The sequence below is a fragment of the Agelaius tricolor genome, unplaced genomic scaffold, assembly GCF_023055355.1.
Source record: "Agelaius tricolor isolate 1412-34295 unplaced genomic scaffold, bAgeTri1.0.p SCAF_8, whole genome shotgun sequence".
Taxonomy (NCBI): Eukaryota; Metazoa; Chordata; class Aves; order Passeriformes; family Icteridae; genus Agelaius; species Agelaius tricolor.
In genome coordinates, this window is record NW_027269268.1 from 37,863,279 (window position 1) to 37,889,171 (window position 25,893).

Genomic DNA, 25,893 nt, shown 5'->3' on the forward strand with positions numbered 1-25,893 from the left:
TTCCTATTTTGAAAAGCCCTAGGTCAATCTTTTTATTGCAGTAGCAGCAATAGCACTCTGAAACGTCATGATACATGATACCTTCACAAAAGCTGAAGAAGTTGTTGCCAAAGCAAGTTCCCACCCTTGCTTTGTGGCATACAAAGCAGGTATCAGGCCAACTAGTTTATCAAAATGCATACATCTCCCCCCCCTCACAGTGATGGCAGGTCATTCAAGAAGAAAGTCCCCAACTATTACATATTACGGTGTTGTGCAGCATGGGAGTTGCTCAGCCTTAAACAGTGTAGTCTTTTTGGCTGTCAATTCAGTTTCAAGCAACAAACCTTTCTTGTTGGTCTGAATAATAATCTTATTTTCTTGCTTTAATTTGTCTGTTTAAAATATTTAGGTGTGCTCATATGAAAGTGATGAATAGGCACATAATTATGTCCATCTTTATAAGATCCAAACCTAAAAAAAATATTCAACAGAGCAACACTATTACAACATTATTTAAACCATGCAATTAAATCATACAATCCTTACTCTACTTCTGAATGTTCTAGGCAATTTATTTCAGAAACAGGGCCTAACTCTATTAAATGTACATCAGGTTCTATGAACCCTCTCCTGCTAAAGGTCTTTGAGTATACTGGAGACAATTAATTACATTGATTCTGCTCATGCTATAGGCAGTCTATAACTGGAACTCCAGATGAAAAAGCTGAGTGTTGCATTTATCTACTTAAATTTTTAGTCCTAAGTTTTTAGTCCTGATTTTAGTGGAGATACAATTTAAACACCCATAGTATCAAAACAGTCAACCCTGTTATAAATACTGTACATCTTGCTTTTGCAAATTATGATGAAAATTTTAATTTTTCAGACCAAATTTAAATATGAAAGTTTTGACAACTGACTATTATGGTAGACAGACTTGCAAAGGCAAAATGGACTACTTATTCAAAATATCAGTGCTAAATAATATTTAAGAGCAATGCCATTGTGTTGCTAAAGAAGTAGAGTTAATCAGAAAAAGTTAAATACATTCCAATAGGGTAAACATTTTCTGATTATAGGCAGACAAAAGAAATTAGGACAAGATTCTTTGCTGAAGTCAACTGAGAAAAATCTGAACATGAATGCTAACTGTAGGCAAGTTCCATCATGTGGAAAAGTCTGGGCAAACCCCTGCTTAGACAGGAAGCAGTGGTTGAGTGGTACATAAAAAGTGACTACACTCCACTGTCAGATGTATATGAGAAAGTAATATATTCTGCATTATGCATATTAGGAGTAGTAAATGTGGCATTACTGGGAATTATTCTCTTTGTGGCAACATCTGTAACTAACTTCATGACTCTTTCATTATAAATACTTAACACTAGAATAAATATCTTCCTCTATGTATCTCTTCCTTATGCAATACCAGTGGGAAAATTATGGCAATTTAGAAATAAATGACTCTTTTACATTAAACCTAGTCCTTTTTTTTTCCTTCTTGACACATGCAACATACTGTCTCAGGCATTCTTTTTAATTTCTGCTCCAATTATATGGTATGTTTTAAAATGCTTATGCAAAAAGTATTTAATGTATATATTGTATTTGCTATTCTAAGTAACAGTATATTAAGAGCCCAATCTCCAGAGTGCTGAGAAACATTGGAGACTTTTCATCATCTATCAAATGAGTCACCACACCACTTGGCAAATATCCTTATCAAACAATCTCAGAAATTGCCTGGGTGAAATGAGCATTATTTGCAATTTATGCAGTGACACAACAGACTGATTTTCCCAGGGCATATGCCAAAACAGCCAAAAAAATGGAATTACAACTCAGAAGTTCTTGACTTCTACCCTTCTGCTCAGTTGGGTACTGATCAGTGTCTCTCACTTTAGAAATAATTTTGTTCCTAGACTTCTCTTTTTTACCAGATGCCAGGTACATCATCCCCTTCATTTCCTATGAGACACACTGACCTGGGATTGAAATGGATGTCCTCAGGAACTTGGCTGGGATCAGTGACAATTCTGTCATTGTCAACATATCTATCCACGTGATCTGGGATTCTAAATTTGGCCATCTGGACTTCTGAATCACTTAAACCAGCATGAGATATGCGGGCATAACCCAGCCTGTCAAATATGAGAAGAATTAGTTTGAAGAAATAACCCAAGACAATTTCACCCCATTCTTAATGAGCGTATCTTTTTTTTCCAAGAGTTATGCTTTAACTTATCAACACAATTTTCCATTTCTGTGAATCTCACCCTCAAAAAACTGAAAGTGCTCCATAAACAGGATCATAATACCATGTCACAAGCATAAAAACTGAAAAAATGTGTTTGACAGTAAAAATAATGTCTATGTCTGAAAACCTTTTTTTAAAATTACAGCTTTAGAATGTGAGTAAATTTTCACTGAAAAGATTTCAATATTCAAGAAAGAAACTCAAGCATCAATTGAATGAATAATGAGAAAAATTCAAATTGCAAATAGAGCTTTAATTGAGGTTTTTTAGTTGCCTTTTTTTCTTTTTTACTCAATACTGTTAAGACAGCTATCAAGTTTACTACTTGTGAACACTGCAGAATTTGCATAGTTTATTCAAAAGAAGATGAAGTCCATTTCGGTACGAAGATCACCAAGAGAATGATTTACAAGCAATTTGGGATTAAAAGATATGGAATGCATAAGTCTAGTGCCTCAATATGGGTTTACACAGTTCACGTTTCCACTAAATCCAGCATAAAGATTGCCTGGATTAGATCAGCATTTGGCTTCAACAAACCCTAAAGCATAGTTCAAAATTTGTATCTTCTGTGTCACATACAAATTAGGGCTTAGCCTTCACATTTTAGACTGAAGATGCAAAGCTAGAGCTTTGGAAAAATGTAGTTTTATGCTACCAAAGAAGAGTAGATCTGAATGTAATTCTGACACAGAATGATGAAACCTGTAATAGTGTCTTTGTGAATTATATTCAGAGTTCTTGTGAACTGGTGAATTATGTTCACCAGCTCTTGTGACCCTAAGATGAATGTTTCATGTAATTTTATGATAGATCCAACAGCCCATAATAATTGTTTAGGGATGTAAGACTCTTCCACAATCACTTACATAAGATTATAAAACTGATAACCATAAAGATATTTAAGCCTACAAATAGGTGATTTCCTTTAACATACCTTATTACTCCACGATACATAATATAGCTACACCATCTGTCCCGGTCTGTACTGTCAATGTCCTAGAGGGGTAGTGAAAGAGAAAAAAAGTCAAACAAATAAGGTAAGTGTTCATCTGGGTAGGCTTTAAAGCAGTAACAGGACCAAAGTGTAAACTCACTGCAGAAAGTATTTTGCCTAAAACATTGTACTAAGGTAGAAAGAAAAAAGCTCACTGTTAGACATGGACAAATCAGACAACTTTCTTGGTATCTCTTAATGCAGAGTTCATTTTTAATACAAAAGAATCACCGAATTAGAGGCTATCTGGAGGTCTCCTACTCATAACCTTGGTCAAAATAACTTCAGGCAGGTTGCTCAGGGCCTTATGCAGCTAAATTCTGAATATCCCCAAGGATGAAGGTTTCACAACTTCACCAGCTCCCTGTTCTAATCCTTGACAACCCTGTGACTTTTTATTTCTTCTAAGTAACATTTCTCTTGGGGCAGCTGCTGTCCATTGCCTCTTGTTCTTTCACTGTGTAACTCCACTTTCTCTACAAGATATCATGAGGTAGCTAAAGGTTATATTTGAAAATGGGCATGTGTTTTCTTCTCTGTCTATATTTAAATTACCAATTTGAAATATTAACCTGAGTGTTTCCAATATATATATATTCTCTAAAGATGCAGTATTTTTATATTACCTGCACATTTCCATTCTTTATTAATTCAGTATAGTCTCTGGATCCAGGTGCTGAAGTGATGTATCCTAGAAACACAACTTGCTTAGAGCTAGTCTTCAACAGGTTTGAAACAGCTATTGCTTGGAGTTTTCTGTCCAAGTCCTCTCTGAAAGAAATGGAATGAAAGAAAAGTTTCTTTTCCATTTCTTTCTGAAAGAAATGGAAAAGACTTTAAGACATATACATTTTAGCTCACAATCTTTGTGCTATGACATAGTAAACCACAAATCAATCTGGTACTATTTTTCTTTCTCAATATTAGAGAGCGTGAAAGTTCACAGAAAGCTCATTGATTCAAAATTATCACTACATTTGATAAAAGCCACATGGTCATGGTAGATCTAATTCACATTCTCTTTCTATCCATTACATGAACGACATTTTCTATGACTGTTTTGTTTTTAATACTGATACCATCATTAGGAAATGTGAATGTTAGTGTTTTGGTTAATTAAATCTTTGTCTCTGCTTGCACTTAAAATTTAACTGTGCCAGCACAATGTGGTGCATAACAAAGAACATCCATGGTAAAAAAAATTTATTATGGATAGATCATGGTAAATAAAGTCTTAAAGTCTGGGTCCCATAATTTATGAAATGTAACTAGAGTTACATCATCCCATTAGCACTATTTAATTACATTTGGCAGGTATTTCACATCTCTTTAACAAGATTTACACAAGAGTTCCAACATGACTGAAAGTGCTAGTGAAGTAAGTGGAGCCTGGTAAAATACTTAATTGGATCTCATTCTCTGTCCTTGGATTTGTCATAAAATAATGAAAAAGCAGTTCTCTTTCTATGATTCTTCATATTAATGACTTTAAATGGTTGTGTAAATCATGTTGTCTTGTAGATTTTGATAGTCTGGGCTAACAGTAAAAACCTTGACAGAGAGAGCTGATTTTGGAACCTGTAAACCCTGAAGAAGACAACAATTTAAGTGCAGCTATGCTTTCTAAATAGTGGTACTTCTGACTGAAGCAACTGCACTAGGGAGAAAGAGCACACAGGCAGGACACAAAGAAACCCCCAAACACTTAAGTAGAAGTCTGACCTAGGTATATATGAAGTTGCCTGCTCAGCTATCTGCTTTTTCCAGAATGCAGCTCTCCAGAAGATGGGATCTTTTAAAGGCACAAGCATAGTTATACTCCCACATTTTCAAAATCCTATTTAAAAACAACCTTACCTTAGTCATCTAGTATTCTATAGTCTATATCAATGTAAGCAGCAGAATAAAAAATATTAAAAATGAGCAGTTATGTGCAGTATTTAGCTACAAATTCATTCCCCTCTAAAACACAATCTAATTTGCACTCATTTCCCATGTGTCTCCTCAAATTTTCTCTTTCATCTCTATCTCATTTCTTTGCAAGGGTATAATACAATGTTATTTTCTTCTACTTTGACAAACAGTTTCTCAGTCAGGCAAGTCTAATCATGTGTGTGAGGCACAGAATTAAATTCTGTTCTAGAGTTAAAAAATTTGGAGTGATTTCTGACAATTATATTTGTTTAATAAATGGGAAATCTATAAACAATTTGCAGGTTTGGTGCAGTTTCTACTCAGGGGAAGGAAATGGGATACAGACAATTCCTTTGGCTTTCTGAGCAGCTTCTTTGTGTTATAATATTCTGCACCCTATCCATAAATTTGCTGCTCCATTAATTGTAAGAATTTTTTTTTTAAATTCCAGATTTTACTACATAGCCACAAACATACTAGATATCCCATCAAATATAACAGAAATAACAGCTACATGGAGTATTCACAAAACTGTCTCTTTTTAATATCCATTACACACAGGTAATCAAAACATTGTTTTCAAGAACTGAAATATATACCTCATTCTTTTCCATCACTTATTTGATTTATTGGTATAATATTGCTTTTCTGAATTCAGAGATCAGACTTCCTATTTCCATTTCCATACTCTCAGAAAGACACTGATGGATATTTTTGCTGCTATTTCAACCCTGTCCTTTCTTGGAGGTTTCAGATGTGTTACTTAAAAAAAAAAAAAAAAAAAAAAAAAAAAAAGTTTTCTATTAATGGTATCTATCTCTAACTGTACCTCTCTGCACTCATTGTGGAATGTAATACATCTATTTCACATGTAAAAAGTCAGAAGGATGCTGTCTTGCACTGAGATGCATCTGTAGCTCTATAATTTGTTGTGACTTTGCAGAACTGTATCTTTAAATCCCTAGTAATTCAGATAGTAGTTCAGCTGAGTTTTGCATGATACCTTAAAAAATGCTTCAAAATTTTAAACCAGTAGTTTAACCAATTTTAAACTGTCATAGTATTTCTTCAAATGTGCCCTGCTAGAACCAGTATTACAGCAGCAGATTTTAAAGAGTACAAAATAAATCCTGGAAGTTCACAAATTACATTACATGACTTTGTACACTCTATGTAAAATAAGTGAAATACACACTCTTCATTTCCGAAGTGAGCAACAACAAAATCAACCAGCTTCCCTGTGAAGTTGACAGTCAGGGAGATGGCAGGTGCAATCTCTCCCTCTGGAGATGGAAGGAGGTGATGGGTCGATTTTACAATTGGATATCTGGACAGTGCCATAATCCTACATGAGGAGAGGCAAAAAGTTACATTTTGTGATTCACAAGCATCAAAGGTGTATAAGCAGATAAATGTGAGCAGAAGTCGAACAGTCACTGAAATAGAAAACTGTAAGACCAGAATACAAACCATGTCTAGTGGATTTTTCTGAATATAGAAAGTTTCCTTCTAAAATACTGCTTAACTACATGTCTAAAAATATATTATCAAGTTAATTCCTACACTAAGAAATATATCTCCATAAATATTAATTCTTTCACTGAGCTTTTCATGATCTGTATTTCAGAAAAAAACAGAATTTTATACTACCAGAAATTAAAAGGTATGTTATTAAAAGTAGAAGTAGGTAAAAATATATCTTTAAAATGAGAGATTTCTCTTTTTTCAGTTTCTGTTTGGACATTTTGCACCAGGTTTTTCAATGTATTTCATTAATAAAATCTCAGAAAATACTTCTTTCCCCCATTCTCTCTCAAATAGACAGGGTCTGGAAGAAGTTACAAAATGCCCCTCACATATGGCAAAAATTAAATAGCCATAGCAACATCAGTAGGAAGTTCTATCTGTCATAGAGATGTGTATATCCCCCTGAAAATAAAAAGATACATTGTATGCCAGTATTTTTCTAGAGGACAAAGATGCTTAAAGATATCCAACAGGTAGTTGGTCAAGCATTAAGGTAAAATTAGACACAAAATATCTGTCAAACAGACATGCACCTTTCTATTCCCATTTCCCATTATACAGCCCAAGCTAGATATGAATTCAAAATTTCTCATACCTCCTATATGAAATCAAAATTTCTCATACCTCCTGGTGTGCTACATTTTCCAACTGCTGTCACATTTTTAAGTCTGCAACATAAAATTCTCATAGCCCAAAACAAAATAATGTGAAAAGGGCATCAGATGCAGCACTTGGAATGCTAAACTTCCAAATCTGTACATTAAAGGGTAGGATGCCATTCTCTGCATCACCAAAACCAAAGCAGCTTATGGGGGCAGAATCTGATCATGTTTAGCAATGAGAACACTCCATCCACATGGCATGGTACTGCTAATGAATCAAAGCCTGTTGCTAAAGGACAAGTTTCAACAAGTGATTATAGTGAGCACTATTCCAACTATTCCTTGCTTCTGTGTTAGTGCAGTTTGTATTGGGCAATATATTTACATCTATTTACTGTCACTGTGCATGTGAAGGTGACTCACCCCCAGGTGTGATCTCTTGTGCTTGGACCAAAATCTGTATAAAATCCCAGTCTTTCTCCTAGCCACATGGTTGGATCATGGTTTCCAATGAATGGTTTAGAGGCATCACTCTCTATAATAGTGATAAAATCTGCTCCTAGGATGGAAGGGAAAAAAAGAAAATAATTTCACATTTATAACTGTTACCTATAAATGGGACTTATAAATAAGTACATAATGTCATTATTTTAGTTTCAGAGGGATGGACACAAGCCCTTCAGGGGTCAGTCAAGGCAAATCAATGCTGGCAACAAAGTCATGCCCAAACTTTTGGCTACTGCAGGTCACACAAACTCTGATGAAGATGCACTTAGTGTCTGCTGGCCATGGTTCATCCCTGGTGCATAACCAGAGATACCAGACTGCAGAATACAGCTGGCCTGAGCAGACCTCATGCCATTTCTAAAGCATTAGAGATACTGTGTACACACAAATGAACAGCCCAGTAGCAAATATACTGCTTTCAATTTCATGAACAAACACTACAGAGCACACCTGCACTTCCCTTCATCTACCAAATCCTATTGTGCTTCCTCCTGTGCAAGACACAGCTGGATGCTGTTGCCAAAATAATTATTCAGCCCAGAGCAACCTTGCATCAGCCTCAAGGCACGGTAACAGAAGGGTTTGCAGCTCCAGTGAATTGCTGACCACCTGCAGCCACCTCACTTTCTCAAAGCACTGTGGTCCCTCCCTGTTTACATGAAGAGGTGTGGTTTTGCCAGGGGAAGATGATGGGTTCCCCTATATTTTAACTGCAGGATACAGGAGAACTTGCAGTTCCTTCAGGAGCTGGCATCTAGGAAACACCTGCCCATGCCTGAAGGAAGGTAGGAGTCTGCAAGCTGTCCACAGGAGGGCTGAGCTATTCAGACTCCGCTTGAAAAGCAGGTCAGTATAGCTGCAGCAGTAAGAAATGCTCCAAGGGCTCCCTTCTTGCTGCAATTATGCCTCTCTTAGAGTGTTCCCCTATACAGGAAGGCAAATCAAGTCACTATTTCATCCACAGCCCTTCCATAAGGAATTATGACTATCCAGCACCACAGAAGATTTTTTGCTTTTGAAATATCATATGCAGGAGTGTGTAAAGCATTGTCAGGAGGGAAAATGAGAATGCAGAGTTCTTAAATAGATTCCCAGGTTTTTCCTTCTACATCATTAGCGTACATGCTGATCACAGAAACAGTAACTGAAACCATTAAGAAGGGTTGATGTTGGATCCCTCCAGGGCAGACAGAAATTCCAGTCACAAAAGCCATTATATGTTGCATCTTCACTACTCCAACAGAGAGGTGAGCCCAAGGAATGCACACCACCACACCTTTGAAGACAACTCCTACCCTAAAGCAGATAGCCACTCTTTTCTCTATGGCTCTCAAAATCAGAAACTCTTCTTATAGGAATTTCTTGACAAACTCGGCATGCATTTATTGGCAATGTTAATGTAGTATTTTATATAACAATATGCATGTAAGATAAAACTTCAGAATACCACCTATTTGAAATTTTTTCCACCTATTTCCACCTATTAGAAATGATGATTTATTATTTATATTTTGGAATTTGCTGCCTTTTTGACATACCAATTGTCTTTTTTAGAAGTGGTATTTTATTACCCTAAAGAAATGCCAATGGACATAACAAAGTAAGCACTTTTTCTAATATTCATTAATTTAAACTATAGGTACCAGAAATCAATGCATTAATCAAAATTCATAAATAAATATGCAAAGATTAAATAACCACCCAGACATGAACTATAGAATCAGTTATGTAGAAGAATGCCCCAAATTTCAATTCATTAAATGTCCTGGCTCTTTTCTCATATCACCAGATAGCCAACATAGCCCAGCTCTCTGAACCTTTGGTCATGGGACAATGGAGTGAACAAGGTTAAAATCAGTCTCTTCATTCTTCACTAACTCCTGTGTATCTCTGCCACAAAATCAAGACTTGCACAGGAGCACCTTGTCATTGCTTGGGTCTGTAAAGCCTGAGCTGCTCAGGAAAATACTGTGGTGGACCAGAGAGCAACAAATGCTGGAATGGCAGTATGGGCATTTCCCAATTCTCTGAACTGCTTTAGATGTTAAACTGTCAGTCCCCTGTCTACCCTATCTCATGGGCACTGCAGGAAAAGAGTAACACCTACTAGCACTCCCGGCCAATTCCTTTCAATGCTCTCTGCAACAGCACTGAAGTCCAAATCCTTCATTTCCTATAGCTAATTTTCCAGCCAAAATCCTGCCCATGAGCAACACTTTAGATGCTCTTCTTTACAGTGAAATCCTGACAACCAAGCTACAATCACTACTTTTCTTGTATACATTGCACTGGTTCAGTGATGGAAACAGACTTGTCTGTTTCTTCTCTGTATTCATTGTTAAGGGCATTTGAATTTCACTTCCTTTAGGAATTCTATAATGGTTCACATTTAAAAAAAAACACATAGGAGTTATAAAACATCGTATTTTATCTAAAAGTATATTTACCTTTGTAAATACCATTGTATTTTATCTAAAAGGATATTATTTCATTTATGCAAAGAATTTCTCTATAGACAAGTAACTCATCAGCAATATGAGAAGAAAAATCCAAATAAGAAATATAATGTTTCCTCTAACCAGAAACCTCTTTAAAATATTAAACAAATTATCACCTCTGCAAATGGGTTTTTGACTGAAGTGATTATATTGGAACAGTTCAGAAATTGAGGAGAAAACCATGAAACACAGGTTCTTGTGTTAATGTGAAAATGGCCTCAGTTACCAAGGTGTTTTCACCTGTCTCTTCAGTTTGGAATCCTCCCAAATATAAATGAAGCACGGAAAAAAACGAGTTACCTGTCTGATTAAGCAAATTAGCTGATCCTTCCAAATTAGACCATCCTTCATTGTCATATCCAAATCTAAAAGGCCAGATCATAGCAGAGAAATCTCTTTTTGGAACCTCAAAAAATAAATGTGAAAAAGTAAAATAAAGTTTGAATTTTTACATTCTATAGCTTTGCAGTAAACAACATCAGACACATGGTGCCATAAAAGACATACAAGAAGAGAAGTTTTACCCAATATATTTTCCTAATAAAGCTGTCAGAATTACAAAAGACTAAATCTGCTATTAAAAAGGTAATAAAAGTCATCATACTTCAAATGAATTCATACAAATGAAGAGGAAAGAGACAATGCATTTTTTCATCTTACTAAGAGGAACTGACCACATTTTGCCACACAATAAGGCAAAACCTGAATTAATTGAAAAAAGAAGGCCAACTGTATAAATCTGTGCGCATTTGTGAATCTACCACTGAACTCCATGACTGTTAACCATCTTGTTATTTACTACCTTTGCAATACCTTTTTTTGCAAGACAGAAAACTGGAATCTTCAAATTTTTTATCTAATTTCCATACCTAGTCTAAGTCTAACCTATGTTAACCACCTTTTCAGAGAGCTTCAATTCAGAGTTACGATATAATATAGAACCATAGAATTCCTTCACCTTGAAGAAACCTCAGGAAGTTATCTGTTCAAACTCCCCCTTCAGGAGATTAGGAGGCTAACAGCATTGTCCAGTTTGAATACCATTCAAATAAATTAATTTATAAAAGTAAAGTTCAAATTGAATATATGAGACAAGAATCTCTCAAATTTTCAAAATATTTTTTCCTTCATAGCATCACTATAAATCTCCAAAGACCCAGACATTTCAATTTGACATGAATTTATAAACTAAATTTTTGCATCTTCATTTATGCATTGGTTTTTCTGAATACTTGGTTGCAAAGATTTCTTCAGCAACAATTAACACACCTAAGCTCTTACACACACATTTTACTGTATATTTGAAAGTTACCATTGTCGCAAACACCCTACTCACCCCTTGGCCCAACTTCTTCTGGTAAGTTTTATAACGTAAACCCAATCCAAGCAAGCCAACACCAACAAGCAGCCACAATACTTGAAATAGAAAAACAGAGAAAAATGGTTTTAATTTGAGAAAAAATAATGTTTATATTGCTGTTAAATAGAACACTTATTCTAAGGTGTGCTATTTACAGAATGAGAAATGTGTCCACTTAAGTGACAATACCAGATCAAGGCAGTATCTATGCACGCATGCAGAATGTGTATATATGTGGAAACACACTCTCCAAAACACAACATGCTGAGCAGATAAAATGTACCAAAAATCCTTGGGATAGTTATGTAAAAATTACAACTACTGAAGAATTCATTATGGAGCATGAGTAAGAGCATCATGTAAGCCCTTCAGTGTTTTCCTCCCTCTGTGCAAGTATGCATTTGTAGTACACAATTTTTATCTTGTATTAATACAATGTGTGGAATAAAATTTAGTTTACTTTGCAAGCCCTTAGATGTCAGAAAGATGTGGCTCTTGCCAGATTTACAGAGTGGTCATTTGTTTGGCATACTCTTGGAAAGACAGTGCAGCTTCATAGAAAGCATGTTCAGAGCTTTCTAATTGCTCCTGTAGCATTACAAATAATCACAGTGTGCACTTAAGAGCTCTCACCATTCAGCGTGATTTAATTGGGTGATCAAAGCCCTCTGTATTTATTTCATTTACACAGTGGCATATGCTATCTACAATGGTTTCAGTAACTCCAGTTCATTCTTTCACATATTTAAGAAGATATGAAATTATTTTCATGCAAGTTTTCTGGAATGGTTTTGTGTAAAATTTAAACACATTTTATAATGGAAGATGTCAGAAAGAAGGACATGCTGCCTATATTAGCACATGCCAAACAATTTCATACTCTGCAAGACACAAAGGTGCTTAGAGTGGAAGCTGAGAAACAGTACAAGTGTGGGCATGATGAGGAAGTACAAGAGGCACTGTTGCAAGATTAAAAGGTTACTAAGCAAGGGCTGTGCTTTGTGACAGGTAGCATTTTGAAATATTAATTTACTTTTGTGAAATGTTTCTTAGCGGTAATATTCAAACCACTTGAAATGGTGCTCGTGTTGTCTCTGACACGCAAACTGTCACAGGCCACATTCTTTTGGCTCCTGAGCATACAGGGTAAAGATCTCCATAAAGATTCCAGAAATAGCTCTGAAAAACTGTGAAGCACTATTGTCTTCTTTTTCCAAATGCAGCAAAATGTACACAAATGGCAAGCGATTTGATCTAAAGTCACAGAAGAAAAGATGCAGGAATTGCAATCTTGCATCCTAATCTCTGTATATAGTAGAGGATATGTATTGTATTTAAATATCTGTATAGAGGCTTTGCCCCAGAGGTCCTGGTTGCCCTTGATGGGCTGCAGCTGCGATGTCCTTAATTGGGCTGCAGCTGTGACCAATGAAGATGACCGGGATAAAAGGGGGCGGGTTAGCCAGTCAGGGAGAGCCTTGGAGGAGCCCTGACCTGAGCGAGAACAGCATGGAGAAGAAGGAGTCCATGCAGCGAAGATCTGCAGCCATGAAAATACATCAGAGAGGTATGGACTTTAGAAATCTAATAACAACCATATGGGACTCTAGAAATAATAGAAGAACAACATCTGTAGGGTTACCATGCCCTCATGCCTGGCATTTTGTTCTTCTACCAAACTTCATGCTACTGACAGGCATTTTTCTTTAGAAACAGTAAGCTGACAATGAAAACAAATCAGGTACTCAAATGATTGTAGAGAAATAGTTTGAAAATATTTGTATGCTTAAGAAGCCAAAAAGTGATAAAACCTCAAACATTTGATTTTCATTTCTCCTCAAAACCTAAGGAAAAAAGGAAACCCTGTACATATAATCTGAAAATCTGGGATTGTGGGCATAGTTGAGGGACAGGTCTGGTGTGAACCCACAGCCAGCCCCAAGCATTGTGCTGTGCAGCCGGCCACAGCAGGCCCTGCAGGACAGCCTCCTCATGCAGGACAGTGCCACATGTACAGCAGCTCAGGGCCACACAGTACCACCACCCTGCCAGCCAGCTCACACAGCCCTGGCAGTGCTGTCACACCAAACTGCCTCAAAATGGCCACACTGAATGGCTGGGAAACCATTCACAGCTTCTGTACACACCATGTAAAACCTAAGATCCAGACAGGCTCCTTAACCGCTAAAACAAAACCACTAACGATGCTGAATCCATTTTCATATTTGGGTTTTGCCCAGTTTCTTGTCTCAGTTTAACACATTCCATTAGGAATAGCCTCTATCAGTCATAACCACAGTGAGTCAGCTCCTCCAGTAGTATATGTCATCATTAACCTGGAACTAGGGAAATACCAACTACCAGTCTGTCTCTAAAACTAGCACCAAAAAAACATTTCTAGAACACTGAGAAAATACTCCACAGTGTTACTTTTTTTTCCTCAAACAGTATTCCTAGAGTCATGGAGAAAAGGAACTAAAATTATACTTACATATTTTAATATAGTTTTTACTCCTTTTGAAGAATGGTTTTTGGTTGCTTTTCACTTCAAAGACAGAGCTAAGGTCTTTCTTCGGTCCTGTTAGAAAGTCTACCCCAATACATAACATTATAAAACCTGTAAAAATATAAGTAATTAGTTTTTTCATGGACCTTTAACATATTAAACATTGCTCATAAACATGTTTTATAAACTTCCAGCTGTTGTGTTACAACATAACAACCTTATGGTTCCAACAACAAAGAGGATTCAAAGCAAAATGCAGATAAATGCCATACCTAATGAGGCAATGCAGGAACTATGAGATTTATTGGCAGCACTCTCAAGTAAAGACTGATTTGCAGTGCGGTTACAGGGTATTATGTCAAAAAGGCCAACACATGGCACATAAATTATGCTAAAATCCTTCCAGGCCCTATTGATGCCTAAAACTCTCAGCTAAGCCTGCTGTTTTCAAAGTTTACTGAAATTAACCTGACAAGAACAATTGAGTTACACCTACATATTATAGAATCTTAAAATAACAGCTTGATGAAAAAAGCACATTGATGATTGCACATATCCATTATCTTTGACAATGAACTGCTCTGTCACCAAGATAAAATTAACACATTTTTCATATAGGAACTACAAAAGCAGTTGCTCAACACTTTGTTATAAAACAGTGTAAGCAGACTGCAGCAGTATATTTAACATGGCAGCAACTTGTGTTCTGGAACTCCAGAGCCAACAGAAATAGTTTGGCTTTTTAGGAGCAGAAAACTAAACACACCTAGAGACACATTTTAAAAGCTAGTAAGCAACTTCAGTGCACTAACTGATGCAATGGGTGGGAATAGTATCTTTTCAATAAGTAGCTCAGACTAATAGTACAAGGTCTTTTCAATACCTAATGAGATAAAGAATCCAATTGCTTTCAAAAAAAGCATGGGAGGATAATGAAGTGGATAAGAGCTCTGCTGGAGAAGACATATGCCCTTAATATCTTTGTGGCATAGTTAATTAATTATAGAAGCCATATTTTACTTCAGAGTAATAGCTAACTATTACTCAGTATTTTTTTATTTTCCTTACTTGTTACATTAGCTGTAGTGAAAGTTTGGAAACCAGGACACTGGGTCTGGCACAACGAAGGGGAACACACAAAACCTTTCTCAAAGGGTGATTGATTCACAGCCATTAAAGTTGATAGAGATCAGGAATCTGACCCCTCAGCATTATATCACATCACAGTGAAGCAGCACAGAAGTTTTGAATTTAATGATCTTACTTTCATTGTCACTTTTCATGGTGCAGTTCCCTACCCAAACTGCAGCAAGAGAAAGGCAGGATATTGGACAGGAGAAGAAAGCAAGAAATAGCACTTGCACCTGGAAGAAACCAGAAGAAAATGAGCAGTTTGCCAGAAAGCCAAGCTGTAAGAGTAAAAGCACAGCAACAAATACCTAGTCTCATGGTATAATCTTTGATAAGCTATGGGATGGCATAAAAAAGATAGAAAATGCATTCCCAGATGGAAGTTAAACTCATGCAGTGCCATCAGCTGAGATGTGTTCCATTTACAGTTTTCTTTTCCAAAGAGAAAATTAGGGCCATCTCTCTGTTACTACCCAGTGATCACTCCAGGTAAATCAATCACAAGTGTGCATTTCAAAGGAAGTAACAGAGAGGAATTTTGAATAAAAGTATTTCTTTTGTGAAAGCATTACTCAAGAAAGCATTTGACACTCCTCTATCTCATGCTTTCTTCATATAACTTCAAAAAATTAAATTTAATTACCTAGGATAACTGTTTCTAAAGGCTCCTCAGAGTGCTTTCAGAACAAAAAAAGTAATGCAATAATGGAATTAAATTCTCCTAAAACATAATGAACTTAAATCCCTCATGTGAATGTAATATAAGAAACACACCTGAAGAGTAAGAAGCTGGAGTGACACAAAGTAGTTGCAAAGACATTTATGAAATCTGAAACCTTTGGAGCAACAAGTTAAGCCCAGCATTTGTTAATCCTTTCCAAATAAAATATACTAATGCGTCACATTTTAAAAAACGTCCCACACAATGAGCCCAAGACAATGTTTGGCATTGTTAAATATAGTTAGTGAAATATGCCATTGAAACATGTTAGTACCTATTGCAAAAATATTTCTGGAGACAAAACCAGGAAGGGTTGGTTTCCTTTTCACCTCTCCACCCTCATCAAGTCATCATTTTGCTAAAGCCTTTATATTTGCTCAACTCAGTTTTTCCTGATTTGCAAATACCTGACAATTTCTTTTCTGCCTGTCCTCTTCACATGTTTCTTATGCTACAGGCTCATCTGAACTCCCTGAAACATGCTGGTGTGTCCACAAAACATAAGGTAGAGCCACAGGGGAAAGAAGCTCAGGTCTCCAATGTAGACTAGGTAGATCAGCAGGATGCTGCACTTTGCTCTGCAGAGCAGGGCTAAATAATGCACTGAATTACATTACAGTCCCAGTAGCTACTCTGTTACCTGAGGCACTGCTACCTTAGGTAACCAGCATATTTGTGCATTCACACCCTGGATTGCAGCCATATTTTTAAGGTGACTGGATAACAGATTTCTTCCTCCACTGCCTACTTTAGTTATCAGACATTTTTCCACTTTGTTCTTTCCCTTTAACTGAATTCCATTTCCTGTCCACATTTTAGACTATTTCTAACAGTAAAGAAACAAGTAGAACATTTTTTGCATGTCTCATTAATTTTTGCACTGAAACTCTTACCACAGTAAGTAATTTAACAGTAACCAAGCATTTGAAAAGACTCTTTATACACTAGATACATTTCACATGTCTGTCTGAGGCTAAAGCAAGCATATTTGTATTTGTTCATTATCACAAATGTACCTAGAAGAAGATGGGAACTTTCTCTAATGTAAACTCCTCCAGGTACAAATTTATAAGCTGTACACCATACACAGAAGAACAATTCAAGAACGTAGGCAAACATGGCTGTGCTCATGGCTTTCCCAGGATGGGGACAGCTAACAAAGCGTCCCGCTAGCTGAGGCCACACACACATAGTAAAGATCCCAAGAATGTTGCCTGCAACAGCAGCACTCCAGGTGTGTAAATAAAGGAGACCAGCTGAAGATGCCAAACCTGTGAAGGGATAGAAAAGAATAGGGTAAGTCTCAGTCAGGTGTATTACCTACCACATTCATTTTCATATTTTGGCTTGAGAAAAAATAGTCTGGGAAATATAATTGTGCTTTCTAGGCTTAGAAACTGCATCACTAGAAGGACAGGTGTTCACAGCAGTTAAAGAGAGTCTTTTATTTTTCCCAGTATCTCATTCTTTTAAACACTGCCTATTCAGCTGAAAACAGTATAGCAAAAAGGGCAGAGAAATGTCATCAAGAGCCAAAACCAAACACTTTTTTCTTACAGAGTTCTTCAGACAACAGAGGAGTGATGCAGCTCTTAAGAGAGTAACAGGTCTGTCAGTTATAAATCTCTTTTAATGTAATACAGAAAGAATCAAATAGATTAATATGAAGGGAAAACATATAATTTCCTGATCTTTCCCTGTAGATAACCACAGGATGGGCAAGAAAGTAATCTTTTACTGACTGCAAGATCCTTGACTTAACCATGTTATCTTTGATTTGGGGATTTGACTCTAAACAGAACATTAGCAACCACAGAACCTTTCTATAACGGGATGACTTAATTTTAAAACATTATTGTAGATATGAACATTTACTGTCACACCATGAAAGCAAATGTATAGAAACACTTCTAATATTTAACTTTAATACATCAAAGTTCTGAGCATTTTAGAATACAATGCTTGAATCAACTAAAGAACCTTTCTGTGCCTATTTTAAATAAGCAATATGTGTGCATCAAAAATCAAAAGTTCATGCTTACGTTACAATCTGCATACACATTTCTTAACACTAAAACCTGCCTATTCATACTATTTTACTGACTGCAGAACTTGGCAAGTAAAGACACAGGAGGCAAGCTTGTCTCCAGGTAGACTGCTTGTTAAATTACAAGTTATTTTGCCTCCTGTGGAATTGAGAGGCTTGTGTCCTCTCAACCCCTAACCCTAGATGTGGCCTTATCATAGAATCATTAAGGTTGGAAAAGACCTCTAAGATCATCAAGTCCAACTGTTACACAATGCAGGTGGTCAGAACTGAGATGCTGCTCAAGGGAACAGAACCTTAACAGGGCTTCTGAAGAAATAACTCTGCTCTGCAGTGGCCTGGAGATTTGGCCTGTAACCCTTAGTCAACTGGTGACATATGCGTACTACAGTCAGTGGCAAGAGAAAAGGAGGCTTTGATTAGCCACGCTTTTCTGAGATGTGGTGTCAGGTCAGAGGACTTGAGTAAAGGGAATAAGGTAACAGACAAAAATTCTGCTCAGGATTTGCACCTACCTATAAGAAACAAGGCAAAACTGATGATAGAAGACCAGCTCCAAAATGAAAGCATCAGTCCATGAGCAAGGCCCAACAGAACTGTACCTCTGATACAACAATAAGGAAAAAGAAAACATGCACTAATATGATCTTAAAAACACCTGATATTTAAAAAAAAAAAACCTTCTAGATATGCAGACAAGGGTTCTTGGTAATATATTATAATTATTTTACTTTAAACAAAGCTAAATTTTGCTCACACCCAGCTACATTTTCTTCCCTTTATGGGATGTAAAAAACATCCAGTTGGAAATAATGGCAATTTAATGTATAAGTGAGTCATGTTCAGCAGCAAAAGCAGCGCACTGAAATCTTGGTACAAAAGGCAAAAACAACTCAGAGGGAAAAAAAAGGGAAAAATCTACCCCAAACAGAAGTATTTTATTCATGTCAAATAAGGAATCCTAAAGTGTCTAACACTGCTCTCAGTCTTGGGGAGCTCTTTTGTATACTAATTCCAAAATATGAACTCTGTCAACTGCCATCACATGTAGCTTACTCAGAACAACTAATTCGTTTTCTTTCTAGATTTTGGAACCTGAATGAACCACACACAGCATTAAGACTACATTCTTATTAATCAAAACTTCTACTGAAATATATATTTTAATAGTGCACACAGTTTATTTATACTTTGTGCATGTGTCTCTGATCATCTCCTCTCTGAAGTCAACTGCTAGACTAATTTACTGCATATTATAGATGCACTGCATTCATAAGTCCTTGAACCTCAGTCCTAATCTAAAAATTGTTTTGAAATGTGGCAAACCAAGATTTTAGTGCTGAATTAAAAATAATTCTGTATCAGAAAATTTTCAGGTCTGGACAAAATGCTCAGTGATATCTCAAAGGAAGAATGAATTCTCTGTGTGAAGTACCTTGTGCCCACTTTTTTCTGTCTTATACCATCATTAGGTTGAGTTTTAATTTGTCACCCACTACAGCACTGGCTTTTCATTACAATTTTGTAATAATAAAAATAATAATAATGCACCTACCCATATGGATTAGGATCTGGACCGGTATGTGGATGTCCACTTACTGCCCATCTGGAAATTAAGGAAACCTCCCCAAATATCCACAGAGTGAGGAACATGAGGCTGCCAAAAGCAATCCCTGATAAAAACCAATGAGGATGGGAAGCAGTCTCTCTAATCACATTACCAGTTTTGTTTGATTCTTGTTTCCTCTTGTCTCCACCTAGAATAAGAATAGCAATACAGCTAAGCAAGCTCTCAAATCCTATTAGCAAGAGTTACTGAGAAAAAGAAATAGGCAAAATCACAAATTTACTAGAATAAATTACATGCACAAAAGCTAATTTATCTGATTAGGATTGTGTTATCAGAAATTGATAATACAAAAAAAATCTTTCCTAACAACCCGAGATCTGTCAAGAAAATGTACTCACCATAAGCATTCAAAAATGCCAACCTGCCCTCTGATTATTTTCCATAATAAATTTTAAATGCTTAAATTGCCTTTGAAATTCAGCAGAAAATTTATTAGAATTTGTTCAGGGGCTTCTGTTCTCTGAAACTCTAAACTCTGATAAGAACAAAACCTGACACTTCCAAATAAGCCAGAAACAAACTCCCTTCTTTCTCTTTTTTTCCGTGTGCTTTAGAACCTCTCTTATCTAAGGAGAAAGCAGCACCTCTAATTGCATAGCCATATCATTTTGTCACCCACAAACAAGACAGATTTCCTTCCTAATCTCCTGCAGCAGATTCCCTTTCTAAATTCTGATGAAAGCTCAGGCTTAATTTAGATTGTGTAATGCAAGCTTACAGACAATATGCATGATGCTAATTTATACCCACTTACACATAGATAAGGTTTTATCTTTCAATTAATTCATTAAGGTTATACTGAGAAGGAAGGATATTCTGAGGATTTAACATGAGCTACTTTAACTAACCAACCCAACCTTGCTGTCTTCCTTGGCAATACCACCTCCACTGTTTAGCCTATGCCAGCCCCCACTACTGTGTACTCTGTGCAAACACTCCAAGAACTTGGGCAAAATGTAACTGGGACAACTTCCTGTCCACTCCTCCAATTCTTTCTGTTTATTTTCACATATCAACTGTTCCCCAACTGTGTCTCCCCTTCTCTGTTAAAAGATATGCACTGGCAGAGAAACTCAAAGTGCAAACTGAATTAACAAAATAACAAAAACACCACAAATGTTTCATGCTGGAAAGACAAAAAATCATTCTGATTTTATTGGTCTATCTTACGCCTTTGTTTGTGTTACTGTCATATTGTTGGCACTGCAACAAGGAAAAAGAGGCAGTTCTGGCACCAACTTACTACCACTTGTATGAATTGTGACACCAGTGCTGCCATATTATGGGCAGATGGAAGTACCCCACGACTTCTAAAACCCGCAATGCTCATGCAGCAGGTCTAAAACCAGATGGTGTTTGGGATAAAAATCAAAGAATCAAAACCCAGTGACACATAGCTAGGTATACTTTAGGCTCTTTTCATAACCACCATCTTTGCTGTAATATACTTACCTGAATGGATTTGGTCCACTGCTGCTGTGAAACCAATTGTCAGTATGACAGCATTGGCAACTTGTGAGCTCCAGACTGGATTAAGGGATGTGTACCAGATACGAAGAACAAGGAGCATTATCTTGCCTAGCATGAAGCCCCATATCCTGATGAACCTGTAAGAATCAGTTTTTGAAATAGTGAGATATTTGGGGGATTAAACAAAAAAAGAAAACAGTTTTTAATATAAAGAAATATCAGTTAAATTCCATCAGTATAAGAAAATACCTTTGTAAACTGTTTCCTGACCACCATGTTACTGTTTGAACCAGCAATGAAGAAGAAACACCAGCAGCCAAGATGAGCAGTCTAATTGAAGCATTTGGTGCATGGTATGATGCTAAGCTTCCTACAAGCAAATACACACACACAGAGGTTACTTTAATGATCAATAGAGACCGGGTAATAAGGATTCCCTGTGCATTAGGCCAACATTGTCTGTAATTTGGGCAGCTACACCACTCATCTGAAAACACGTGACACTACACATTTTTAAACCAACCAAAGAAATGTAGGTATGCATACAAACTGGGTATACATGATTTCATACAGTTATAATTTTCAAGGAAAAAATTTATATGAAGCAATTATCCAGTAGTCCAAGTGATTGCCTTTATTTAAGTACTTATGGTGATTGATTCCATAGAGAGGATGTATGGATATCTAAGCATACAGATATTCTTCAACCATTCACTTAGATAACTCAAAAGCCATAAAGTTTTATGCACTGTGACTGTTCCTTTCTAAAAAGAATATGGCTTTTGCTGCAGTGCAGTTACAAAAGTAAGCACAGTGTGGCAAAAGCCACGTTCTTTATTAGACAGGAGCAGTCACCACACACAGCACAGGGATTAGAAATCTACTGCCTCAGTAGGGGTGAACAAGGCTTTCTCTGGCTCAGTATCTGGTCTCAGAAGTGGTCAGTACCAGCCTGTGCCAGTTTATTACTGAGAGCTACCACTTTCCCAGCCACTGAAAGAGAGCATGTGCACACACTTTGCCATTTCCCAGGGCACAGTGACCCCACATCACCAGCAGTTTTAAACTCTGCTAACAGGTTTCCAATTCAAGTGACAATGGACCACATACATTCTCGTAATTTCAGTCAGCATGGTAAATACTGGCCCAGGACCAATGACAAACAGCAGGAGAAGCAGCAACACTCTTATGATACCAGCCATTGGCTAAGTGAGTATGAGTCAAAGTTGAGGAGAAGTTAAGCAAGTAATGTCAGAAATGGCGCTGCAGTTTCTGGCAACGTGTGCTAGGAATCCTCCAACTGTTTAGCTGCTCATTCTGCTCAGAGTAAAAGATGCAAAGCTTAGAGCCAAGATGATAAACAAGATCAATGTGCAGTGAAGGTGTACTTGCATGAACTTCAACAGAGGTTTCATGTACAGTACACACAGATTTCTGTCACTAAATTGTGCTGGCAATCCATAAACCTGCCTCTTCAAATATTTCATCATGTGTGCTACCCTGATTAAAGGTAGCATGGGTTTGCCAAGTTAGAGCAGACACACCTTTAGTCGCCGGGCAAGTACACCCAAGGCTTAAATATACCTATCCAAACACCCAAATTTAACATAAGTTATGTGAAGGCACAGATGCAAATAGAACTACCACAGGATACTTGGCTGTTGTTTGTTTGTTTCCAAATAGAACACAAAATCAAGTAGCACAAAAGGATACAGAAATTAGAAGTTGCAAGGAAAATAAAGCTTGCTGAAAAGGCAGAAAGAAACAGAATAGAAAAAAAAATCATCTCCGTAAACATTCTGGTCTTAGCTAAACATGAAGAATTTTCTTATTTTTTGATTGTGAAACTGAAGACTGAGTAGAATGGGGTGGAGCATGCATGTTCTGCCTGACAATTCAAAAAGTCCCAGAGGAAGGCCATGGCCTTTTTGAGAAGAAAAAAAGATCAAAAAGAGAATGAATAAAATTGTCTCAGTATGAAGGAGGAAAAACATAGGAAGAACTGAGAAACAGGAAAATCAGCAGCACATAGAAGACCATCATAGGCTGGTCACTGCTCTCTATTTAGCAGAACAAAAATTACACATTTCTAAGTGATTTCCATCTCTTTTGGTAAAGTGAACTAATAAACACAGCAAGGTGATCTGAAGGATCAACCTTAAATAAACATGGCAAATTTTGTGTCACTGTCACATCTGAAGGAAGGTAAGGTGCAATTTTAAATGCTTATACTCACTCCTACTTTCTAAACTAGAAGAACTTGCAGAAGGCAACACACAAGGCACTACTGCAAGAAGCTGAAAATTCTGTTCACTGAGAAGCTTATTACAAAACAAGTTCTAGGGTGGATATAATGGGAAGAGCAGGAAAAGAAAATAACATGGTAAGACTATTCTTCATGAAAATCAACGACACCAACAAATTCTGCTCATTTCTAGTATTTTTCTAGAGATAAAGAACAATAATTATTTTTTTAAAAACTATGCAGGGAAAGTAAATAAGGTTGTCTTACTCTGTCAGTAAAACAGTAGAAGAGGAAAATTATGAGGAAAGTTATTATCTGTTTATCATCTTATATTGACAAATGAGGAGCTAGGATTTGCTGCTTGTGAAACACATCACTCAGCAGCAGCATTTTCACCTCTACACTGGATGGAGACCTTTGTCTCCTCTGAGTTCATTGGGCATGGCAAACTCTTGCTTCTGAACGTGGCTGTAGCTGCCAAACCTTCCCCCAAAAAACTTTCAAAGAATCAACAAGAGCTAAGATTTGCACCAGCTAGCTGAAACTGAAGTAGGAATTCCAGAAAATCTTGGTTTAAGGAGGAGCCTGTGGAATGGGAAATGAGGCATCTATTTCCTGAGTTTAAGATCAAATTTTTGTCCTGTGCAACTGACCATATAAGAGTTATTTCATATTTGGAGTGAACCTATAACCCCTCTACAGGCATGTAGATAGAGAGATTTAATTTTAAAAATACATTCCTAAGAAAAAATGCCTCAGAAACAAAAAGAATGTTTCACTCATAGCAATTGGCCCCAAGCTGCTCTGTAATGCCTCATCCCTACCCATTGTCACAATTCAAAATATCTGCTGATATTTGAGTGATCCTGAAAACACCTTTCCTATTGGACACCACTCTTACTAAATTAAAAACTCCTAGAAATAAAAGTGAAATTGTATTTTTCTGTATTTATGCAATACAATGGCTACAAAAAATATTTCTCTGACTACAGTTAAAAACTTGAGAAAAAAAAAAACAACAAACAAAACATGAGTATGGGGAGAGTGAGAACTTCTTATTCCTGTCTCTTTTTGTAATAGTCTGAATTTTAAGACAATTTGGAATGTTTGTTCTTATGCACTGATGCCAAAACAGAATCCATAAATGCATACTTACCAACCATAGTCAGTCTCAGAAAGGCTAGGACATACTCATTGTTAGCCAGCCTCCAAAAGGGGCCAATTGTCAAGAATATCGGGGAAAAGAAGGCAACAGCAAAAACTTCTATGCCTGTGAGTGCCAGTGTCTGAAGAGGGAAGTAGTAGATCATTGGTGGCAGTGCATGGTAAAGAGACCAAGAAATGTAGCCTAAAACAAGAACAAACCAGAAAAAGAAAACCCCATCACGTATTTTCAACAAGATTTCCTGGAGATTACTTAAGAGGTACCATTTTATACTTTCACATATATATAGACTATCAAATGTATTTGAAAGCAGTTCAAGCAACAACAGCCACCTTCTTTGAAGAAATGTTTGTTATTTCAAGTTAAACAAACGCATTCTGTGAGGAAATAGAATTATTAAAATAAAACAGCTCTTCCCCCACTCAATGGTTCATACTTTGAACCTCAGTGAAGTGCTCGACCTCAGCAAGGATCAGTGTTCAGATGGCTGGCTAAATAAGCAGCCCATCCACAGTGTGAGGGCTCCTCAAAGGCAGACTGGTGATAAAGGAATTATTCTAGTAAATCGGTGCGCTGTTCTCCCCTGGAGACACCTTCTCCGGGCACAGCAGCACTGCGCTGAGAGTTTCCAGCCTTTGCAGGAGATGCACCGAGCCGAGGACACTGCGGGTGCTGGGTCTGCCGACCACCCTCGGAGCCCTGCCTTGAGCAGGACAGCACAGCCCCGCCTCTGCAACACCTGCGCAAACACTTGGCCCGGAGCAGCGATAAATTCTGTCTGATCCAAGAGACAAAAAGCAATCCAGCACCAGAGGAAAAAAAGAACCCGAAGAAGAACGCTCAGATGAGAGCACTATTTACTCGTCCCAGAGGGGAGCTGTTCATGGGCGACAGGCCCGCACGCAGGTGAGCCCCGCGATGCCCTGCCCTCAGCCGCGGCCCCGCGCCCCCAGCCCCGGCACCGCCGCCACCTACCCAGGACACTCTCCGAGAGAACGGCCTTCCACAGCGGGAACATCGTCCCCGGCGCCGCCCGGCTCGGCGGGGGCTGAGTCCCTCTCCCCGGGAGCCGCGTCCCGAGTGCCCGGCAGGGCGCGGCGTCGCCGCCCGTCCCGCCTCACGGAGCCGCGTCCTCGGCGGGGGTGGGCAGCCCGCACGGCCGGACCGCGATCTTCAGAGCCCGCCGCGCTGGGCGGCCAGGACAGCTCGCCCCGCCGCTCGTGTGCCAGTAGTGCACATGAGTATTTTTCTTGCTGCCCTGAGCAGTCACGGCAGCAAGAAAAATAAAAGCAAAAGGTTGTCATAGCACAAGGTGGCGAGGAAAAGAGGAACTA

At 37.6% G+C, this 25,893-nt stretch overlaps 1 protein-coding gene across 1 annotated transcript; it reads right to left on the reverse strand.

Annotated features, from left to right (window-relative positions):
• CWH43 (cell wall biogenesis 43 C-terminal homolog) lies at positions 1–25,756 on the reverse strand. The gene is made up of 16 exons (XM_071432415.1): positions 25,535–25,756; positions 24,551–24,742; positions 21,399–21,519; positions 21,132–21,286; positions 19,605–19,806; positions 18,565–18,653; positions 17,019–17,273; positions 14,136–14,261; positions 11,621–11,700; positions 10,585–10,690; positions 7,703–7,838; positions 6,346–6,495; positions 3,863–4,007; positions 3,177–3,238; positions 1,968–2,123; positions 1–453 (listed from the first exon to the last, which is right to left on the reverse strand). Exons 1-16 carry the CDS (start codon positions 25,575–25,577, stop codon positions 366–368), a joined length of 2,106 nt encoding a protein of 701 aa, XP_071288516.1. The 5' UTR covers positions 25,578–25,756; the 3' UTR covers positions 1–365.
• Positions 25,757–25,893: the final 137 nt, after the last annotated feature.

Excerpts from the sequence above, each read along its gene's own strand:
- CWH43 (XM_071432415.1), bottom strand. The coding sequence starts at position 25,577 with ATGTTCCCGCTGTGGAAGGCCGTTCTCTCGGAGAGTGTCCTGG. Across the intron at positions 21,520-24,550 it reads TCTGAGACTGACTATGGTTG|GAAGCTTAGCATCATACCAT; the intron begins GTAAGTATGCAT and ends ATTTGCTTGTAG. Across the intron at positions 2,124-3,176 it reads ATGTATCGTGGAGTAATAAG|GCTGGGTTATGCCCGCATAT; the intron begins GTATGTTAAAGG and ends CATATTTGACAG.